Source organism: Nycticebus coucang, chromosome 16 (genome assembly GCF_027406575.1).
Source record: "Nycticebus coucang isolate mNycCou1 chromosome 16, mNycCou1.pri, whole genome shotgun sequence".
NCBI lineage: Eukaryota > Metazoa > Chordata > Mammalia > Primates > Lorisidae > Nycticebus > Nycticebus coucang.
Window position 1 is genome coordinate 27,897,729 of NC_069795.1, and position 20,829 is coordinate 27,918,557.

At 35.9% G+C, this 20,829-nt stretch overlaps 1 protein-coding gene across 3 annotated transcripts in view; it reads right to left on the minus strand.

The window, feature by feature from the left end:
• Positions 1-3,149: 3,149 nt before the first annotated feature.
• The window catches only part of USP25 (ubiquitin specific peptidase 25), a 143,509-nt gene continuing 125,829 nt past the window's right edge, over positions 3,150-20,829 (minus strand). For all 3 annotated transcript variants that reach the window (XM_053564917.1, XM_053564915.1, XM_053564916.1), the window contains 4 exons: positions 12,548-12,627; positions 7,002-7,125; positions 4,048-4,243; positions 3,150-3,759 (listed from right to left, as the gene is read on the minus strand). In XM_053564917.1, coding sequence (XP_053420892.1) covers positions 3,587-3,759; positions 4,048-4,243; positions 7,002-7,125; positions 12,548-12,627 — 573 coding nt within the window. In that variant the 3' untranslated portion in view covers positions 3,150-3,586. The remainder of the gene's footprint in view (positions 3,760-4,047; positions 4,244-7,001; positions 7,126-12,547; positions 12,628-20,829) is intronic.

Consider the following 20,829-nt stretch of genomic DNA (forward strand, 5'->3'; position numbering starts at 1 on the left):
AACGTCACCACTATTTATGTACATATGCTGCCTAAGGTTATCCAAACCTGGAAAAATATGTGGCCCTGATGGTTAACAGCACCACCCCTAGACTGGGGGTGGAGAGGGAATGGAAAGGGGCACAGAAAAGGTAAGAACACGATCACCAGCAGCTAAAAGTACACCCATGATATAACGTCAGGTGAAACCCATGAAATAAACACATGAACAAAAACCAGGCATCAACATGAACTATTTTCATTCATCCAACAAAAATTTGTTCAATGAAAATGTGGATTAGATGCATGCATAGTAAGCAATTTCTAGTTGGGATTGCTATAATTTTAATATGGTTTTCAGAATAAAAAAGTACAAGAAAATGAATCAGATGAAAGAACAGAACTATAGATATTTGCACTGTATCTTGGGGGTATAGAAAGGACAGTAACAGTCATACTCTTATCTCTGGAAAGGAGGTATACATACTGGGCTATCACATACTGTTATAAATGATTTGCTCCCAAAATGCAGACATTGAAGTCCTAATCCCCAAAGTGACTGTTTTTAGAAATAGATCCTTTCAAGCAGTAATTTAGGTTAGCTCAGGTCCTAAGGGTTGGTCCTAGTCTAATAGGACCACGGTCCTTATAAGGACGTGACATCAAGGATACAGCACACAGAGAAAAGCCTAGTGAAGACACAAAGTGAAAGTGGTGGTCTGCAAACAAGGGAGAGAAGTCTTAGGAGAAACCTGCCAACAGTTTGATGTTGGACTTCCAGCTCCACAACTATGGGAAAAAGTCTGTTTTATAAGCCACCAAATCTTTGGTATTTTGCTGTAGCATCTCTTTGCAAACTAATATACATTTGGGATGAAATTATCATGGGCACAACAAAGGGTATTTAATCCATCTAAAAGTATAAAGTTTCAAAAAAAATGACACCAGGGTATTCCCACTCCCCCCCACCCCCAAGCATCTACATTATTGTAGTTCTGGGGGATGACGGGACCCAGGGGCATAAGTCAACAAGTCTCAACCATAAACAAAAGGACACTGCACTTTGGAGACCCACCTAAAGGAGGAGAAAATCTACCTTATTATCAATTAAATCTAAAACTAAGCAAGAAAATTCTAGTTGCTTTCTTCAAATTGCAGTGAGGGAAATACAGGAAGCTTTATACAGACAAGATTATAAATGAATGGAAATTAAACAGCATCACATTCAGGTGCAAACAAAGGCCACTAGTGGTTTCACTTAGTCCTACGGTTCTCAAATATTAACAGCCATCAAAATCATCTGAAAGGCTTATTGAAATACACATCCCCTGAGGAGCTTCTCAATCAGTCATTTTGAGATGGGGCTGAAGGATTTTCAGTTATAACACGTTACCAGATGCTGCTAAAGTTGCTGTTCTGAAGAACACACTTTGAAAACTACTGATTTAATGTAGGGTTATTATTGTATTTTAACAAAAGTGAAGAGTATTAGAAGTTTTCCTCAGTGCTGTGGGTCACCCCAAATGTCTTAGTTCTATTTTAATTTTACCTGAATTATTTCAAAATAACAATTTTGGGGGTTGGAAAGCAGTGCTTTAGTAACCACGATGAAAGTCATTTAAATCAGAGCAAAACCCGCCATGAACAATAGTTCCATGAGGCTCCAATTCTTAATTATTAGCAGTTTAAGCTATATTTGACACAGTTATTTATGTAAAGAAATTTCACTGACATAAATTCTTAAGATGAGTATAAAAGTCAATAGTAAAACAAGTTACCTCCCTAGGTCTTAAAAAAACAGCTTCCTTTTTAAAAGAAGTTATTTCAGATTCATCACTAGGCATCAATAACATGGTTTTTGAGTACAAAGTAAGCACAACAATACTTACCTTCCGCACAAGCGTCACACGATTCCTCAGGTGTGCCTTTTGAGAGGAATAATTTCCATGTGGTATCTAAGCACTGTGGTGTCGCAGGAGTCAGTGACACGCAGAAACACGAATAACTTTATCATTATGGCTGAGCATCATAAAATACCGAAGACACTTTACAATAGCTGTGGTGATACATACAAAGTTTTTAAACTTTTAACAAGACTAGAAAACCAATGTAGAATTCTTCTCACTAGAGACCTTGAAATCCACAGCCAAACACATTTTGACAGGTACAATACCCAAAACCTAACTTGACAGAGGGAACAGTAATGAGCAACTCCTTGTCACTGACACCTCAGCATCACACCAATCCTTTACCAAGAGCATCCGATAGGAGCCTAATGCTTTTCTCCCTCTTCCTCCTAGGATCTTTTGTGAGAGGCACTTATGAAGAACTCTAGTTTTGGCGACGCTGTAACAAACATACACATAGTATAATGATGTATTTTACTATACTAAGTTTCATTTATAAAGAAATTTTTATAAATTCAAAAATAGGTTGTTGGTAACATGATTACTTTTAAAGCATTGAGTTTGATTTTAATTCACAATATTACTTCATTAATCTAAAACAGCAGTTCCAGCTACAAAATGTTCTACAGCTTTGTTCTTTTTTGAAAAGGAGGTAAATAAAAGCAGTTAAGATACTCACAACTTCTAGTTAAACATTATCAACTTCATTTCACAGCGATGATTAGTAGAGAACATTTTCAATTAAAGTGGTATACAATTTACAAAAATAGAATGATTATATAATGTAAAACATTGTCCTCCATTATGAAGAATATATATATATATATAGATGTGGGTATGTGAGTGTGTATATATACATATTTAAGTCTCACAATTAAATAGCCCTTATTCAAGTACTTTTTCAGGTTTCTCTCAAAGTAATCTCCTTGTGTGGTATCATTTATAATACATAAAAAAATACGATTAAGAAAAGGATAAAAGTTTCAGTGTAGTTTGACTTAAAAATCAGCCATTTACTTTAGTGAAACCTGATTCAATTCAACACAGGTTTAGGTGCCATACTAAGTTCGACAACTCAGTTAAAAAATATAGATATATTTAAGTGTCAAATATTTAATAAATTTCCAATGTGCTACCATCAGAGCAAAGTTAAAAGATTATATTAATCTATTTATTACCTAATCTTAACCTGACAAAATTCTTTTATATATTATAATTAAAATAATACACTGATATACAATATACCTGCTTACAAACACATAGGTAGCCATAAATAAAACTTTATTCTTTAATTTCATTTACAAGCTACCAAATATTATGTATCATACACAGTGCTGAACACTTAAATGGCTGTAGTCATGGAAGGATCCAGACTGAATGGAAAGCTGTTGATAAAGAAAAGATAAAAGCAAAGTAATACTGTAACAGAAAGACGGCAAAAGCATGGTTTTGCCATAATAAAATCAATCAGATTTGTAATCGTACATCATTTCTGGTTAAAACAAAGTCTGAGCACCATGCGATTCTCAGCTTTATTATTTGCAGTCTGACTGAAGTCTGTATAGTTATTTTGTCTTTTGCAGTTATTAAAATAAAAAAAGTTAAAAACTATAGCAGCAACAAGCAAACCCTGTGACAGGAAGGCAAGGGTTAAGCACTAAAAAGAGTTTATACAGTATGTCTGGGGAAAGTGTGCGCAGTTTATCTTCCGTCAGCAGGAGTCCGGCTGAGGGACAACATGATGCGGGCAAAGCGCTCACAGAGTTCATGCGTGGAATACGAAGGTAACTTCGGAGGCTCATGGAAACCTTTGATCTCCATAGAACAATCGAGCAGTTTTGGCAGAAAATCTGTCAGCTTTTCTTGGAGGTTTGCTGCAAATATAAACAATTATATTTAACTGAAGATAGAAATTTTAAGATGATCGTCTTCAACCTGATTTATTAACTTACAGTGATATGTTTAAAATAACAGCCATTTTCAGGGAAGAGGGATAAATGGCAACATAATATGTACAGCTTAATTCCTCAATAAGGAAAAAATGTCAATGATGTACTAATAATACCATGGAATATAAAAAGTGGCAAAAAATCAGTCATATCCGATTCTAACTGCTTTTAACCCTGACAACTCAAGTGCCTCCTAGCACTGGGTACACTTACATTCCATTTCTTGACCAAGGTAGGAGCACCATCGATTTCTCATGTCTTCCACAGCTAGTATATCCTTCTCTTCCATTTCATCCATCAGCAATAAGGGCAAAAATGGGACAATAAACTCATTCATGATAATCAGACCATTGTTTACTTCTCGATCCTCTCCAGATTCAAACAGTTCTGCAGCTTGCTCATTTAATTTCTTAACGCAATGGGGAAAAGAACACTGTTAGTTGCTTTTTTTCAATTAAATAAAAATACCTGTGTTAATACTGAAGATAGCATAAATATGTTCATAACCAGCATTAGAACAAACGGCCCTCAGGAAAAAAAAAAAAAAAAACGAATCTATTCTAGAACTGAAAATTTCTTAAAGAAAGCTAAGAAATGTCACAACAGAAAGCAAAAACCAGCGGAGAAAATTTGGTTCTTGTGTTTTTAGTTCATGTTCAGCTTATGTTACTTTGATCATCACTACAGAGGTCATTTTTTATTCTCTAGAGATTAACTTCCTCCAATTCTAAAATTCTACACACACTCTAATTTCAAAAATAAAGAAATTCAGACTCTATATTAATTTTTAAAAAAACTCTTCATCATTTTACCTGTAAATGTCAAGTGAAGATAAACTACAGTAGAACCTCTGTAAGTTGACTACCCAAGGGACTGTGACAAACTGGTCAATACACAGAGGTGGTCAACATAAGGAACTGGGCTACGCTACTGATATGTACATGACTGATGCATGTCCGGTCTATGAAAATTAAGTCAAGTTAAGGAGGTGGTCAGTGTAAGAAGGTGGTCAACTATGGAGGTTCTACCATATTATGTTTATGGATACAAAAATATATAATCAATTCACTTATTCCCTCAATAAATTCTTAATGAGTAACTGCCATGTGCTAGAAACTGTTTTAGATGCAGGGGTACCCAAGTAGTTAATACAGAAATTTAACATTCCCCAAGGTAAACACAAAAACCAGAAAGTCAGGTGGCTTTAGCTCTTCCACATCCTTCTCCCCACTCATGTATTAAGGATGGTATTCCCAATCCCCTTCTTCCCACTCATGTGGAAGGACATGGAAGAGCTAAAGCCACCTGACTTTCTGGTTCTGTGTTTACCTTGGGGCATCTTAGTCACCACATCCTGCGTTTCATCCCCTTCGCCATCTTCTACACCCTTGCTTCACACCAACTGTCCTGCTACCTTAGTTGAGACCCTCACTCTCCTTCCTCCGTCCTTCTGCTGTAGGGACTTGTTGACCCCAATCTACTCCTTTCCGATACCTTACATACCTATAGTGTTCCTTTGGCTGGAATGTTCTTTATCCTTCTCTACAAAGAACAAAACTCCTACTTATTCATCAAAATCTAGATCTCTTAAGGTTCTTCTTCACGATTACAGGTATATCACTTTGCATATTTTTCATAAAGGTACTTCATCCAAAACAATCATTTGTGAATAGCTCTCACCAGACTGAGATTTCTAAGGAGAGGATATGTGTCTTACTCATCTCTGTATCCCTCAGAACCTGGTGCTCATTAAATATACAATATAAAAAGTTGTAAAAGGAACATTAAAGTAAATCTCCTGGGGTTTCATTTAAATCCCATGTAAAACAAACAACTCAGTATGGCTCACTTACTATAAAAAAATGGTCATGTTATTTTTTGATTGTTTTGCAGGAACCTCAAGTTTTAGTTTCATTAATTGTTTAAAATGAGCTTTAGTAAACTATTTCCATACCTTCAAATGCCATGTTTTTAAGTTACATAAAAATTGCTCTAATACATTCTACTCATATTTCTAAATGCTTACATAAAAGTACTTTTTTTCAAGCCAAAATACATATAATACAGGTGTTCCTTCTCAACAACTCAAAAACCTTTGAAACAAGTCAAATTAAGAATACCACCTCAATGGATATAATCCATCACCTATTTAATTTTTGAAATACACTCAAATGCAGTAAAATCAACTGAGAGAAAAGTAAGATAACAACCTTTCTATTATTCCCATTCAAAAATGTTAAAGTCATGTTTCACACTAAAATTAATGTATACTGACAAAAACTTCACCACCCAACCAAATTACAGTTTATTTAAAGTACACTTAAACCATGTAACAAACCTACATGTTCAAACTCTGAACACTCTCTGAGTACTTTTGTCCCCGAACTGGTGCAAAAAAATCATTAAACAGAATTTTTAGAAGTTTATAACAATACTAGTATTTCTACCCACATAGATCATGAAAATATCCAAGGAAAGAAACTACCGATCACTAGATGCAAAGACAGATATACTCCTATAACATTATGGTGCACCCCCATTTACCAACTCTCAGGAAAATGTAGGATAATGGTATTTCTTAATGATCTACTCAATCCTTCTTCTCCCACCAAAAACGGAGTGGTAGTATAAAGAAGAAATCTAAATACAGGAACATAAACTGATTCCATTTTTTTTTTTTTTTTTTTTTTGTAGAGACAGAGTCTCAGTTTATGGCCCTCGGTAGAGTGCCGTGGCCTCACACAGCTCACAGCAACCTCCAACTCCCAGGCCTAAGCGATTCTCTCGCCTCAGCCTCCCGAGCAGCTGGGACTACAGGCGCCCGCCACAACACCCGGCTATTTTTCGGTTGCAGTTTGGCCGGGGCTGGGTTCGAACCCGTCACCCTCGGCATATGGGGCCGGCGCCCTACCGACTGAGCCACAGGCGCCACCCAAACTGATTCCATTTTAAAAACGTTTCTGGTTTAACATCTGCAGCACTTAGGATCCATAAAGCAGAAGGAATAAAGAATTGATTGTAATGTGCCATTTTTGGGACTAGCCCTCATTTATATACTGCGATTCACATCCCATCAGAGTTTCTAGTGTCAATCACTTACATGCATCTGGAAAACTTTCCTAGTGTAAGATAAAACAAGTAGCACATGTTCTGTGCATTCAACTTACTAGTAAACATTCTCTTCTATAATGTGATATCAATTCTTCATCATGTCCTCTGTATAAGCCTTTGGACAAGAGTTCTTTATTATTCTGATAAGCACAGATAAGGAACAGCAAAGAATCTATATAACTTAAAAATTAAAAAAGAAAAATATAGCATTAGTATTTCATCTTTATAAAAAAGTCAATTATAACTTCAAATCATTTTAAGTATATACTTAAATTTTTTAAACTTAATTTTTATTAAATCCTCCTAACTGTATACATTTATGGGGTACAATGTGATGATTTGATATACAGTGTGGAATGTTTAAATCTAACCAATTCACATAACCATCACCTCACTTATTTTTGTGGTAAGACATTTATAATTTCTAAAACAATATAATAAAAAGTGTCATCTGACGAAGTATCTGCTGAGAGCACCTATTTAGCAACACCAACATCTGAAATCAGGAGATAGTTATGTCTTAAAATAGTGAAAGATAAAATAGGAGACAGAAATTAAGAAAAAACTGAAAGAAGAGACCATAACTGGTGGATTCAGATAGTTCAGTCTTCTTCAGTATTTGTTTTCCTGATTTCTTCCACTGTGACTCAACACAGGACTGATGTGAAAGCCAACAGCCTGCTTGTTAAACAACAGGTCATGTTGGTATGTAGAAAAAAAACAGTTACTTTGTTTTATGCTGAAAAATATTATTTGGTTTGTTCAGTGACTATTTAGTCAAGCCTTTTCTATGTGTAGACACAGTTCTAGTCATTGAGGAAAACGTGAAACACAGAAGACGGAATATCCAAGGAGATGGAGTAGTGGAAAGGGGAAAAAATAATTCTAAATCTGAGAAATCTAGTGGGTTAAAACAAAACCAAAAGGCCCCACAACTAATATAAAAGGCTGATAAGGTTAGGCCTATGTGTTAGGTTAGCATAGGTCTAGACATTATAAAAGCTTAAACCATGTTTTAAAAAGGGACCTAATAGGCTCGGTGCCTGTGGCTCAAGCGGCTAAGGTGCCAGCCACATACATCTGAGCTGGTGGGTTCGAATCCAGCCCGGGCCTGCCAAACAACAATGACTGCTGCAACCAAAAAAAAAAAAAAAAAAAAAATAGCCGGGCATTGTGGTGGGCCCTTGTAATCTCAGCTACTTGGGAGGCAGAGGCAGGAGAATCACTTGAGCCCAAGAGTTGGAGGTTGCTGTGAGCTGTGATGCCACAGCACTCTACCCAGGGCAACAGGAGACAGCTTGAGGCTCTGTCTCAAAAAAAAAAAAAAAAAAAAAAAAAAAACGTAATAAAGTATTATTTTTACTTCTAAAATAATTACCCTTCTCCTAACATGTTAGAGAAAAAAAAAAAATAACTAGGCATATGTTTGTATAACTGAAATGTGAAAGTTATTTTAAGGTATTTCCTTTGTGTTGGTTTCTCTAATAATTACCATATCTTCTCATGCATTAATATGGAGCAATGTAACTTTCTTAAAAAGTGAAATCCTGTAGAAGACTGAAACTGGACCCACACCTTTCACCATTAACAAAAATTGACTCTCACTGGATAAAAGATTTAAAATTAACACATGAAACTATAAAGATTCTTGAACAGAGTGCAGGAAAAACACTTGAAGAAATTGGCCTGGGAGAATACTTTATGAGGAGGAACCCCCGGGCAATTGAAGCAACACCAAAAATACATTACTGGGATCTGATTAAACTAAAAAGCTTTTGCAGAGCCAAGAACACAGTAAGTAAAGCAAGCAGACAGCCCTCAGAATAGGAGAGAATATTTGCAGGTTATGCTTCGGACAAAGGTTTGATAACCAGAACCCAAAGAGAACTCAAACTTATAAATAAAAAAAGAACAAGTAAATCCATTTCATTGTGGGCAACGGACTTGAACAGAAGCTTCTCTGAAGAAGATAGGCACATGGCCTACAGACACTTGAAAAAATGCTCATCATCTTTAATCATCAGAGAAATGCAAATCAAAACCACTTTGAGATATCATCTAACTCCTGTAAGAGTGGCTCACATAACTAAATCCCAAAACTACAGATGTTGGCATGGATGTGGAGAAAAGGGAACATTTTTGCACTGCTGGTGGGAGTGCAAGCTAATACATCCCTTTTGTAAAGTAGTATGGAGAATACTCAGGGATCTAAAAGTAGACCTGCTATTTGATCCTGTAATTCCTCTACTATGTGTATAACCAAAAGACCAAAAATCACTTTATAACAAAAATATTTGTACCAGATGTTCAATTCAGAATAGCCAAGTCATGGAAGAAGCCCAAGTGCCCAATGACCCATGAATGATTAATAAATTGTGGTATATGTGTACCATGGAATATTATGCTGCCTTAAAAAAGATAGAGACTTTACCTCTTTTACATTTACAAGGATAGAGCTGGAATATATCCTACTTAGTAAAGTATCTCAGGTGGAAGAAATAAATGTCCAGTGTACTCCGTATGTTATGAAACCAATTTATAATCACTCACACTTTCATGTGAAGACTAAATCACAACTATGGCCCAAGATGAAGGAGGGAGGAGGGGGAATGGGAGGGAGGAGGGGGTCAGATCGAGGGCGGGTGAATGGTGGGATCACAGCTATGGTGCATAATGCAAGGGTACTTGTTAGATTTATTAAGTACAGAGTATAAATGTCTTAACACAATAATAAAGTAAATGAGATGAGGTTTATATTAACCAGTGTGATGTAAATGCTACTAATTCTAGATGAAATCAGCACATCGTACCCCATACATGCATTAATGTATACATGATCTAAGTGTTTATGGTTTAATAAAAAAAAGTGAAATACTGAAAATAAATTTTCTTCTTTTGATAGAAAATTTTAAAATGCTAGGTTATTCTGCTAATCAATGTTATTACTGTTTCATACATGTGATGAGACATAAAATAATTTCATTTTACATCCCAAATATCAAACATAAAATTATTTGGAAATTAATGTATACATTTGTGACAAATCCAATTATACCCCTGAAAATGTTCTTCTAAATAAGTTTATTTTAAACATATTTTTTAAAATGGCTTCTTTCCCAAAACTAGTTTTTGAGAAAACTTAAATTGAGTATAAAATTTTATTTTGAAATAATCATTATGTTAATAGACATATCCTCAGCTATTTTGTTTTATTTATTAAAATAGAGAGTAACAGTGTTATTTTTACACTATTAACTTGTAGTAGTTTGTTACATGATAAATAACTAGGACATCTATCTTTTCTGCATAGCTATTAAATTTCTTGTTAAAAGGATCTCTCTGGATGACATTCATGTCTGGCCTTCTAGAGCTGACTCACTGACTCACTTCTCTGAGAATAGCCCTGAAACCATGACCATGGCCAATTTTCTACTGACGTATGCAAAATATTCCACATTTTATCAACCTTTAAAGTACTTATGAATGTGTACCTAAATAAATCCAGAATAAGATTTAGCAATCCTGTTACCACATTCTTTTTTTTTTTTTTTTTTTTTACAAGAGCCTAGTAGACTCCCTTTATCTTCTGCTTACACTACTAAAGAATTATGGTCCCTAAAATTGTGATTTCACTTCACTATTGAAAATGACAACAGCCCATCAGTAAATATTTCATTTAAGTCTTCCAATTGTTCTATTTTCATTAAACACTATGTTAGTAGGCCTTTAACACTATTTATGAATAGCTACCTATGATAACTTCTATGTTAAAATGATCCCAATATTTCTTACAAAGTTTTTCCATACATACTATTTGTTATCATTATTTTCCAATTGAGCCTTTCAATTGAATAAGCAGTTCCTATACTAGAATACTGGCATTCTGAACAAGTATGTATTTGAGAATCAATATTCACATAATAAAATTTAAAAGTACTTCCAAGTTATAGTTTTATCTTAAGGTCCTTTACAAATAGTAACTAGGAACAACCAGAAGATGTTATGTAGACTGCTAAAAAGTGACAGCTTTATCTCTTTTAATTTCAACTAGGTAAGATACATGAATTTTTTTTGTATTTATGATTTCATTAAATTATATAAAAATAAAGGGGTTTCTATGTTAATTTGTGGCTCCTTAGCTAGTTGTAAAACCTTAACAAAGTTACTGTACCTTTGGGGAGCCTAATTTCTTTATCCATAAAACTAAAATGCCTTTTTTGATCTTAAGACATGCTATTCAATTATAAGATCATATTAATATTTTTCTCACATAGCACAAATCTTACAAATACTGAGTGTATTTGAATATTTGTACTAAAGGAATATAATCTTGACTAAGATCATAGCATATAAAATGGAGCTATTTATCAAAATAGTTTTCCTTTTCAATGACCCAAGTGAAATTGTCATAAATAGTACAATGACAAGAACTTTAATAATTTGTGTCTAAGTATTCTGATATGTTAGGTAAAACATTACTTATTCCTGACATGTGATAACTTTTTAAATGATTTAGAAGAAAGCTAGGGCACCAATGTCCAACAAAGCTTTCTATGGTAATGGCAATGCTCTGTGTTGGCTAAGGCAGAGACCATGAACTATGTGGCTACTGAAGATTTGAAATGTGGCTAGTGCAACTAAGGAACTGATCTTTTCTTTTTAATACATCACTTAAATTGTCACATGTGGCTACCATGTTCAACAACTCTAGAATTAAATGTCCATCTTGTCATTAAAAAACAAAGCATCATTACCGTAGCAAGGGCTTCTTATCCTTTATGCAAAAAAGGAAGAAGGAAGAAAAAATTCAATATTCCTTTTCCTTGGCTGTAATGTGACACTATTGAAAATAAAGCATTTTTTCAAAAACCAATCACTAGTCAAGTAAATGTTAAGGAATATGTGGATAAATAAGTAACTGTAAACTAAAAACTAGTCTCAAACAGAAAGTAAAGCAAAATCCATCCTTTCTTAATAACAAATAATAAAAATACAACAATTAAATAAGAAAAATATTACTAAATTAACTAAGTAGAAACGTCTTTTGGACTATCTTTAAATGAAAATTGATCTAAAATATGTTTGTAGTCATACACTAAAAAGTTTTCTACAGCTATACTTCTTATGACACCTGGAAGTTGAGACAATGAGACAGATTGGAAACATCACAGATAGGAAGTCAAGATTAGACTCAGAAAGAATATGAAAAGGGCTGGTGACTGATGGTAGATGCTGGGAAATAAAAAGAGCACTGCAAGCCACACGCCCAGCTTCATCGGTCCCAGAAAATGTGCTAGGCGTCAGTCAAGCCTATTCCAACCTATGCTTCCACTGCCGTGTTTGAGAGCTAATAAAACGAAGACACTACTGCAAACCTTTCAGGTTTAACTTAAAATGGAAAACATATTTTATCTGAGGTACATGAGAAGTCTCTGTATTAGTGCCACAATTTTTCTGTAAATCTGAAACTATTCTAAAATTAAATGTTTCCATTAAAAATAAATATTGTGAACAAAATCTTTTCTATAGGTGAGGTCGTATTGGAATAGAATTAAGTACAAAGGTCCAGATTTTCTATTCGTCTTTGTCCACTTTACCTTACCTTTCTCTCTGGAAGTTTTCTAGCCCAATTATGAGATACATAGTCGTTTCCCTGAATTTCCTATAATCTTGATGCCACTCCTGAAGAGGAAAGAATTGAAAATATTCAGAGTGAGATTTTAAAGTTACAATCAAACTGTGAACCATACATTGTTCTGACAATGTGATTTGATAGAAACCAAGAGTTCAAATTCAACATGAACTAGACCTAAATCAAGATTTTATAACACATGAGAATATTAATGATAAACATAAAATTATTAGGTATCGAAGAGGAAATAAACAACAAAGATCTCACTGGAGGACAACAAAAATACCAACACAGGATCATCAATCAGGTAATCTCTTTCTCTATCAAAAATCATAATAAAATATTATTATAATATCTACATCACACTGAAGGTAGGAAGTAAATGAAGTTATTACTATAATATGAATCAAAGCTTGAATACTTAGTTATAAAGAATCTTACAAATCTAAAGGAAAAAGGTTATAATCGATATACTTAACCTTCTAATTTGCCAAATTTGTGGTTAATTTGATTTTAAATGTGGTAGTTTTAATAGTTTATTACCCTGAGATGTGATAGGATTGCTGCAGCTTACATCTCACTGTCTCCCCCTCAACAGTAATGGGGTATGGGACAGGACTGAACAATTCTGAGCTGATAACCCACCGCTCTCAGATAACAAAATTTGAAATTTTAACTTATTTAATAAAAATTGACTCAAGAGAGAGGAGAGCAAGATGGTGGCCGAGTAACAGCTTCCTTGCATCTGGGCACTGTGAGCCTGGGGAGATAGGACTCCAGGCATCTCTGGCTGGTGGGATCTGCCTATCATCACCCCTGTGAGGATACAGAGAGTCAGCGAGAGACTTCTGGACCCCAAGAGGAGGAATAAAACACTGGAAAAACGGCAAGTGGTCGCGTGTGTTCAATCGGTCTAAACTCGCCCACAACTGTAAGTTCAGGAGCAGCGAGACTGCAAACCGGAAAGGCCTTACCTGTGAACTGTTTTGGTGTCTTTGGACTTAGCACTCAGTTGAGCTGCCTTGGGGAGAGCCTCAGCGGGAATGTGGAGAACTTTGGCCTTTGTCTAGTGCCCCAGTCTGAGCTGCTGAGCCAGACGGAGCTAATAGTGTTTGGCTGTGGGCCACAGGGAGCCATTGTGAGCAATCTGCCCTCAGGGTCGCAGAGCTAGAATCGGGTGGGAGGTGGTAACCCATCACCGAGTAGCCTAAGGGTGGGGTCTGAGCCACCTTGCAGCCCTAACCCTCAGGGGCAGAGTGAGACTGGTTTTGGCACACTGGGTAAGTGGATAGCCACTTCAGCAGTGATTCCAGTGACAAGCACTTTCCTGGGAAGGCTTCTGCTCAGCAAGTTTACAAGCTCAAAGTGCCTTTTAAGTGGGCTGAAGAAAGATTTAGGGTGTCTACCTGCTGGGGTTTGAGAAAGCAGCAGCCTCCAGTCGTATCAGAACTGTGATTAACATCTCATACCCCAAAAGACCACGTGTTGCACAGTCAATATTCAACAACATATACATACTCCTTTGTTGTTAGTTGTGTTTTTTTTTTGTTTTGTTTTGTTTTTTTGTTTGGTTGTTTTTCTGTTTATTTTGATGTTGTTGATGTTGTTTTGTTTTATAATTTCAACCTTTTCCGTACAGATCTTTTTTCTTTCTCAATTTTTCTAGTTCAATTATAATTTCACATTGCTGCCTTTTTTAATAAATAGAACTTTATTTTTGCTACTGTTTCTACTGCTAATATTTGTTTTTTCACCCAATTTTATCCCGTAAAGTTTTCTGTTTGCTTGTTTTAGTTTGATTTATAGCATTTTTGTCTTTCCTCTCTACTTGGCGGAGGTGGGGTACTGGGTCTGATCAGGTTAGCAAAGAGGGGCTGACCTCAAGGGAACCACCCAACTGGGCACCCCCAGAAGGTGTTTTTTTTTTTTAAGCTTGTGTCAAAGTACCCTACTGTACACCCATATTGCTCTGTCTCCCTCTTTCTGTGCCTCTCTTCTTTTTGTCAATATTCCTTTTACCCATTCCCTCTCCTTTCTCTATTTTTTTTTTTTCTTTTCACTCGGTACTCCTTTCTTTCATCCCTTTCTTGCTCTTCAACCTTCTCACCCTTCTGGTCCTGTACCAAAAGGACTCATCAAACCCTTAGTCCATAGGCACGAGAACTTAAAGAGCAAGAGGAAATGAAAGGAAAATTAGGGCAAGGAAACAGATAAAAGAAATCACTCATGAGGAAGAATCAGCAGAAAACTCCAGGCAACATGAAGAACCAGTCCAGAACAACCCCGCCAAGGGACCATGAGGTAGCTACTGCAGAGGATTCCACCTGTAAACAAATGTTAGGAATGACAGAAAGGGAATTTAGAATACACATGATGAAAACAATGAAAGAAATGATGGAAACAATGAAGGAAACTGCTAATAAAGTGGAAAATAACCAAAAGGAAATCCAAAAACAGAATCAAATAAGAGATGAATGATATGAAGAATATAAAAAGGATATAGCAGAGCTGAAGGAACTGAAACAGTCAATTAGGGAACTTAAAGATGCAATGGAAAGTATCAGCAACAGGTTAGACCATGCAGAAGAAAGAATTTCAGAGGTAGAAGACAAAGTTCTTGAGATAACTCAGATAGTAAAAGAGGCAGAAAAGAAGAGAGAGAAAGCAGAATGGTCACTGTCAGAACTATGGGACTTTATGAAGCGTTCCAACGTACGAGTTACAGGAATCCCAGAAGGGGAAGAAGAACGCCCCAGAGGAATGGAAGCCATACTAGAGAATATTATAAAAGAAAATTTCCCAAATATCACCAAAGATTCTGACACACTGCTTTCAGAGGGATATCGGACCCCAGGTCGCCTCAACTCTAACGGAGCTTCTCCAAGACACATTGTGATGAACCTGTCCAAAGACAAAAGAAAAGATTCTGCAAGCTGCCAGGAGTAAGCGCCAGTTGACCTACAGGGGCAAATCCATCAGAGTGATCGCAGACTTCTCTAATGAAACTTTCCAAGCAAGAAGACAATGGTCATCTACCTTTAATCTACTTAAACAGAACAATTTCCAGCCCAGAATTCTGTACCCTGCTAAACTAAGCTTAAAAATTGACGGAGAAATCAAATCATTTACGGACATACAAACATTGAGAAAATTCGCCACAACAAGACCAGCTCTACAGGAAATACTTCAACCTGTTCTGCACACTGACCACCACAATGGATCAGCAGCAAAGTAAGAACTCAGAAATTAAAGGACAAATCTAACCTCCACACTGATGCAAAAGATAACTCTAAGCAATGGACTCTCACCAAATAAGACGAATAGAATACTACCACACTTATCAATTATCTCAATAAATGTTAATGGCTTGAATTCCCCACTGACGAGACACAGATTGGCTGACTGGATTAAAAAACACAAGCCATCCATTTGCTGTCTGCAAGAAACACACCTGGCTTCAAAAGACAAATTAAAGCTCTGAGTCAAGGGTTGGAAGACAATTTTTCAGGCAAATGGAATTCAGAAGAAAAGAGGAGTTGCAATCTTATTTTTAGATTCATGTGGATTTAAAGCAACTAAAGTCAAAAAAGACAAAGATGATCACTTTATATTGGTCAAGGGAAAAATACAAGAAGATGCTTCAATTCTAAATATTTATGCACCCAATTTAAATGCTCCCAGATTCTTGAAACAGACCTTACTCAGTCTGAGCAATATGATATCTGATAATACCATAATAACAGGGGACCTTAACACTCCTCTTACAGAGCTGGACAGATCCTCTAAGCAGAAATTAAACAAGGATATAAGAGACTTAAATGAGAGCCTAGAACAACTGTGCTTGATAGACGCATATAGAACACTCCATCCCAAAGATAAAGAATATACATTCTTATCATCACCCCACGGAACATTCTCCAAAATTGATCATATCCTGGGACACAAAACAAATATCAACAGAATCAAAAGAATTGAAATTTTACCTTGTATCTGTTCAGACCATAAGGCACTAAAGGTGGAACTCAACTCTAACAAAAATGCTCGACCCCACCCAAAGGCATGGAAATTAAACAATCTTCTGTTGAATAACAGATGGGTGCAGGAAGAAATAAAACAGGAAATCATTAACTTCCTTGAGCATAACAACAATGTAGACACAAGTTACCAAAACCTGTGGGATACTGCAAAAGCAGTTTTGAGAGGAAAATTCATTGCTTTAGATGCCTACATTGGAAAAACAGAAAGAGAGCGCATCAAGAATCTCACAAGCCATCTTATGGATTTGGAAAAAGAACAACAATCTAAGCCTAAACTCAGTAGAAGAAAAGAAATATCCAAAATTAAATCAGAGATCAATGAAATTGAAAACAAAAGAATCATTCAGAAAATTAATGAAACAAGGAGTGGGTTTTTTGAAAAAATGAATAAAATAGATAAACCATTGGCCAGACTAACGAGAAATAGAAAAGTAAAATCTCTAGTAACCTCAATCAGAAATGATAAAGGGGAAATAACAACTGATCCCACAGAGATACAAGAGTTCATCTCTGAATATTACCAGAAACTCTATGCCCAGAAATTTGACAATGTGAAGGAAATGGATCAATATTTGGAATCACACCCTCTCCCAAAACTTAGCCAGGAAGAAACAGAGCTCCTGAACAGACCAATTTCAAGCACTGAGATGAAAGAAACAATAAAAAATCTTCCAACCAAAAAATGCCCTGGTCCAGATGGCTTCATACCAGAATTCTATCAAACCTTCAAGGAAGAGCTTATTCCTGTACTGCAGAAATTATTCCAAAAAATTGAGGAAGAAGGAATCTTCCCCAACACATTCTATGAAGCAAACATCACCCTGATACCAAAATCAGGAAAAGACCCAAACAAAAAGGAGAATTTCAGACCAATCTCACTCATGAATATAGATGCAAAAATTCTCAACAAAATCCTAGCCAATAAATTACAGCTTATCATCAAAAAACTCATTCATCATGATCAAGTAGGCTTCATCCCAGGGATGCAAGGCTGGTTTAACATACACAAGTCCATAAACGTTATCCACCATATTAACAGAGGCAAAAATAAAGATCACATGATCCTCTCAATAGATGCAGAAAAAGCATTTGATAAAATGCAGCATCCTTTTCTAATTAGAACACTGAAGAGTATAGGTGGCACATTTCTAAAACTGATTGAAGCTATCTATGACAAACCCACAGCTAGTATTTTACTGAATGGAGTAAAACTGAAAGCTTTTCCTCTTAGAACTGGAACCAGACAAGGTTGTCCTCTGTCACCTTTACTATTCAACATGGTGCTGGAAGTTCTAGCCAATACAATTAGGCAAGACAAGGAAATAAAGGGAATCCAAATGGGAGCAGAGGAGGTCAAACTCTCCCTCTTTGCTGACAACATTATCTTATATTTAGAGAACCCCAAAGACTCAACCACAAGACTTCTAGAAGTCATCAAAAAATGTTTCAGGATATAAAATCAATGTCCACAAGTCAGTAGCCTTTGTATACACCAATAACAGTCAAGATGAGAAGCTAATTAAGGACACAACTCCCTTCACCATAGTCTCAAAGAAAATGAAATACCTACGAATATACCTAATGAAGGAGGTGAAGGACCTCTATAAAGAAAACTATGAAATCCTCAGAAAGGAAATAGCAGAGGATATTAACAAATGAAAGAACATACCATGGTCATGGATGGGAAGAATCAACATTGTTAAAATGTCTATACTTCCCAAAGCAATCTACCTATTCAATGCCCTTCCTATCAATATACCAACATTGTACTTTCAAGATTTGGAGAAAATAATTCTGCGTTTTGTATGGAACCGGAAAAAACCCCATATAGCTAAGGCAGCTCTTAGTAATTAAAATAAAGCTGGGGGCATCAGCATACCAGATTTTAGTCTGTACTATAAAGTCATAGTGGTCAAGACAGCATGGTACTGGCACAAAAACAGAGACATAGACACTTGGAATCGAATTGAAAACCAAGAAATGAAACTGACATCTTACAATCACCTAATCTTCGATAAACCAAACAAGAACATACCTTGGGGGAAAGACTCCCTATTCAATAAATGGTGTTGGGAGAACTGGATGTCTACATGTAAAAGACTGAAACTGGACCCACACCTTTCCCCACTCACAAAAATTGATTCAAGATGGATAAAGGACTTAAATTTAAGGCATGAAACAATAAAAATCCTCCAAGAAAACATAGGAAAAACACTGGAAGATATTGGCCTGGGGAAAGACTTCATGAAGAAGACTGCCATGGCAACTGCAACAACAACAAAAATAAACAAATGGGACTTCATTAAACTGAAAAGCTTCTGTACAGTTAAGGAGACAATAATGAAAGCAAAGAGACAACCTACACAATGGGAAAGGATATTTGCATATTTTCAATCAGACAAAAGCTTGATAACTAGGATCTATAGAGAACTCAAATTAATCCACATGAAAAAAGCCAACAATCCCATAGATCAATGGGCAAGAGACATGAATAGAACCTTCTCTAAAGACGACAGACGAATGGCTAACAAAAACATGAAAAATGTTCATCATCTCTGTATATTAGAGAAATGCAAATCAAAACAACCCTGAGATATCATCTAACCCCAGTGAGAATGGCCCACATCACAAAATCTCAAAACTACAGATGCTGGCGTGGATGTGGAGAGAAGGGAACACTTTTACACTGCTGGTGGGACTGCAAACTAGTACAACCTTTCTGGAAGGAAGTATGGAGAAACCTCAAAGCACTCAAGCTAGACCTCCCATTTGATCCTGCAATCCCATTACTGGGCATCTACCCAGAAGGAAAAAAATCCTTTTATCATAAGGACACTTGAACTAGACTGTTTCTTGCAGCTCAATTTACAATCGCCAAAATGTGGAAACAGCCTAAATCTCCACCAACCCAGGAATGGATTAACAAGCTGTGGTATATGTATACCATGGAATACTACTCAGCTATTAAAAAAAAATGGAGACTTTACATCCTTCGTATTAACCTAGATGGAAGTGGAAGACATTATTCTTAGTAAAGCATCACAAGAATGGAGAAGCATGAATCCTATGTACTCAATTTTGATATGAGGACAATTAATGACAATTAAGGTTACGGGTCGGGGGAGGAAAAGCAGAAAGAGGGACGGAGGGAGGGGGATGGGGCTTTGGTGTGTGTCACACTTTATGGGGGCAAGACATGATTGCAAAAGGGACTTTGCCTAACAATTGCAATCAATGTAACCTGGCTTATTGTACCCTCAATGAATCCCCAACAATAAAAGAAAAAAAAAAAAAATTGACTAAGAAAAAGAACTAAAATTCTAAAATTTTAGAATGCAGAATTAATCTAAAAGAGAATACTGATAATAAAAAAGTATTAAAATTTTTATATATCTATCATTGTAAGTAAAAATGAGAAATATATACATAAGGTCTTGGTCAATTACATTCCCCATGAATATAAACTATTTTAATTTTAAATTTTAATTTTTCAAGGCATATACTATTAGTAGATATTAACATATAAAGGTGTAATGTGTCCCACAAGTATAGAGTCAGCTTTAGTTGGGAAGGTATTCAAACCACCATTCCATGTTGTCATTAGAATTGCCTTAGAAGTTGTGAATGGGGAAATGTTTTCTGTTAAGGGCCAGAAAGCAAATGTTTTGTACTGTGCAAGCCTCATCTTTTGCAGTTACTCAACTCTCTAACTTTGGTGTGAAAGTAGCCACAGACTATATATAAATAAATAAATGTGTTCCAATAGAACTTTATTTATAAAAAACAGGTGGCAGGTTGGATTTGTTCTATGGGCCATTCGCTGACCACTGACCTTAAAGCAAGACAAAGACATGAGGGATATGCAGATTCCAAAATATCTACAATTAAACACCTATAGTTCAATGATCTGCAGCAGAATATGAGGATGTTTCTGAATAAAAATATGCTTAATCCAATCTACTGAAGCAACTTGAAGGAGGGTTTGCATCATCAAAATACAATTAAAAATCAAGTTTCATGAACATGAATCTTGGGGACCATGGGTAAGACATCAATCTATTTATAGAGATTTAGAGATATTATTAGCTATAGGATGACTTGAGATATTCCTCACAGTCATAAGAAAATACATTCTGGGGTGGTGCCTGTGACTCGGTGGGTAGGGCGCCGGCCCCATATACGGAGGGTGGAGGGTTAAAACTCTGCCCCTGCCAA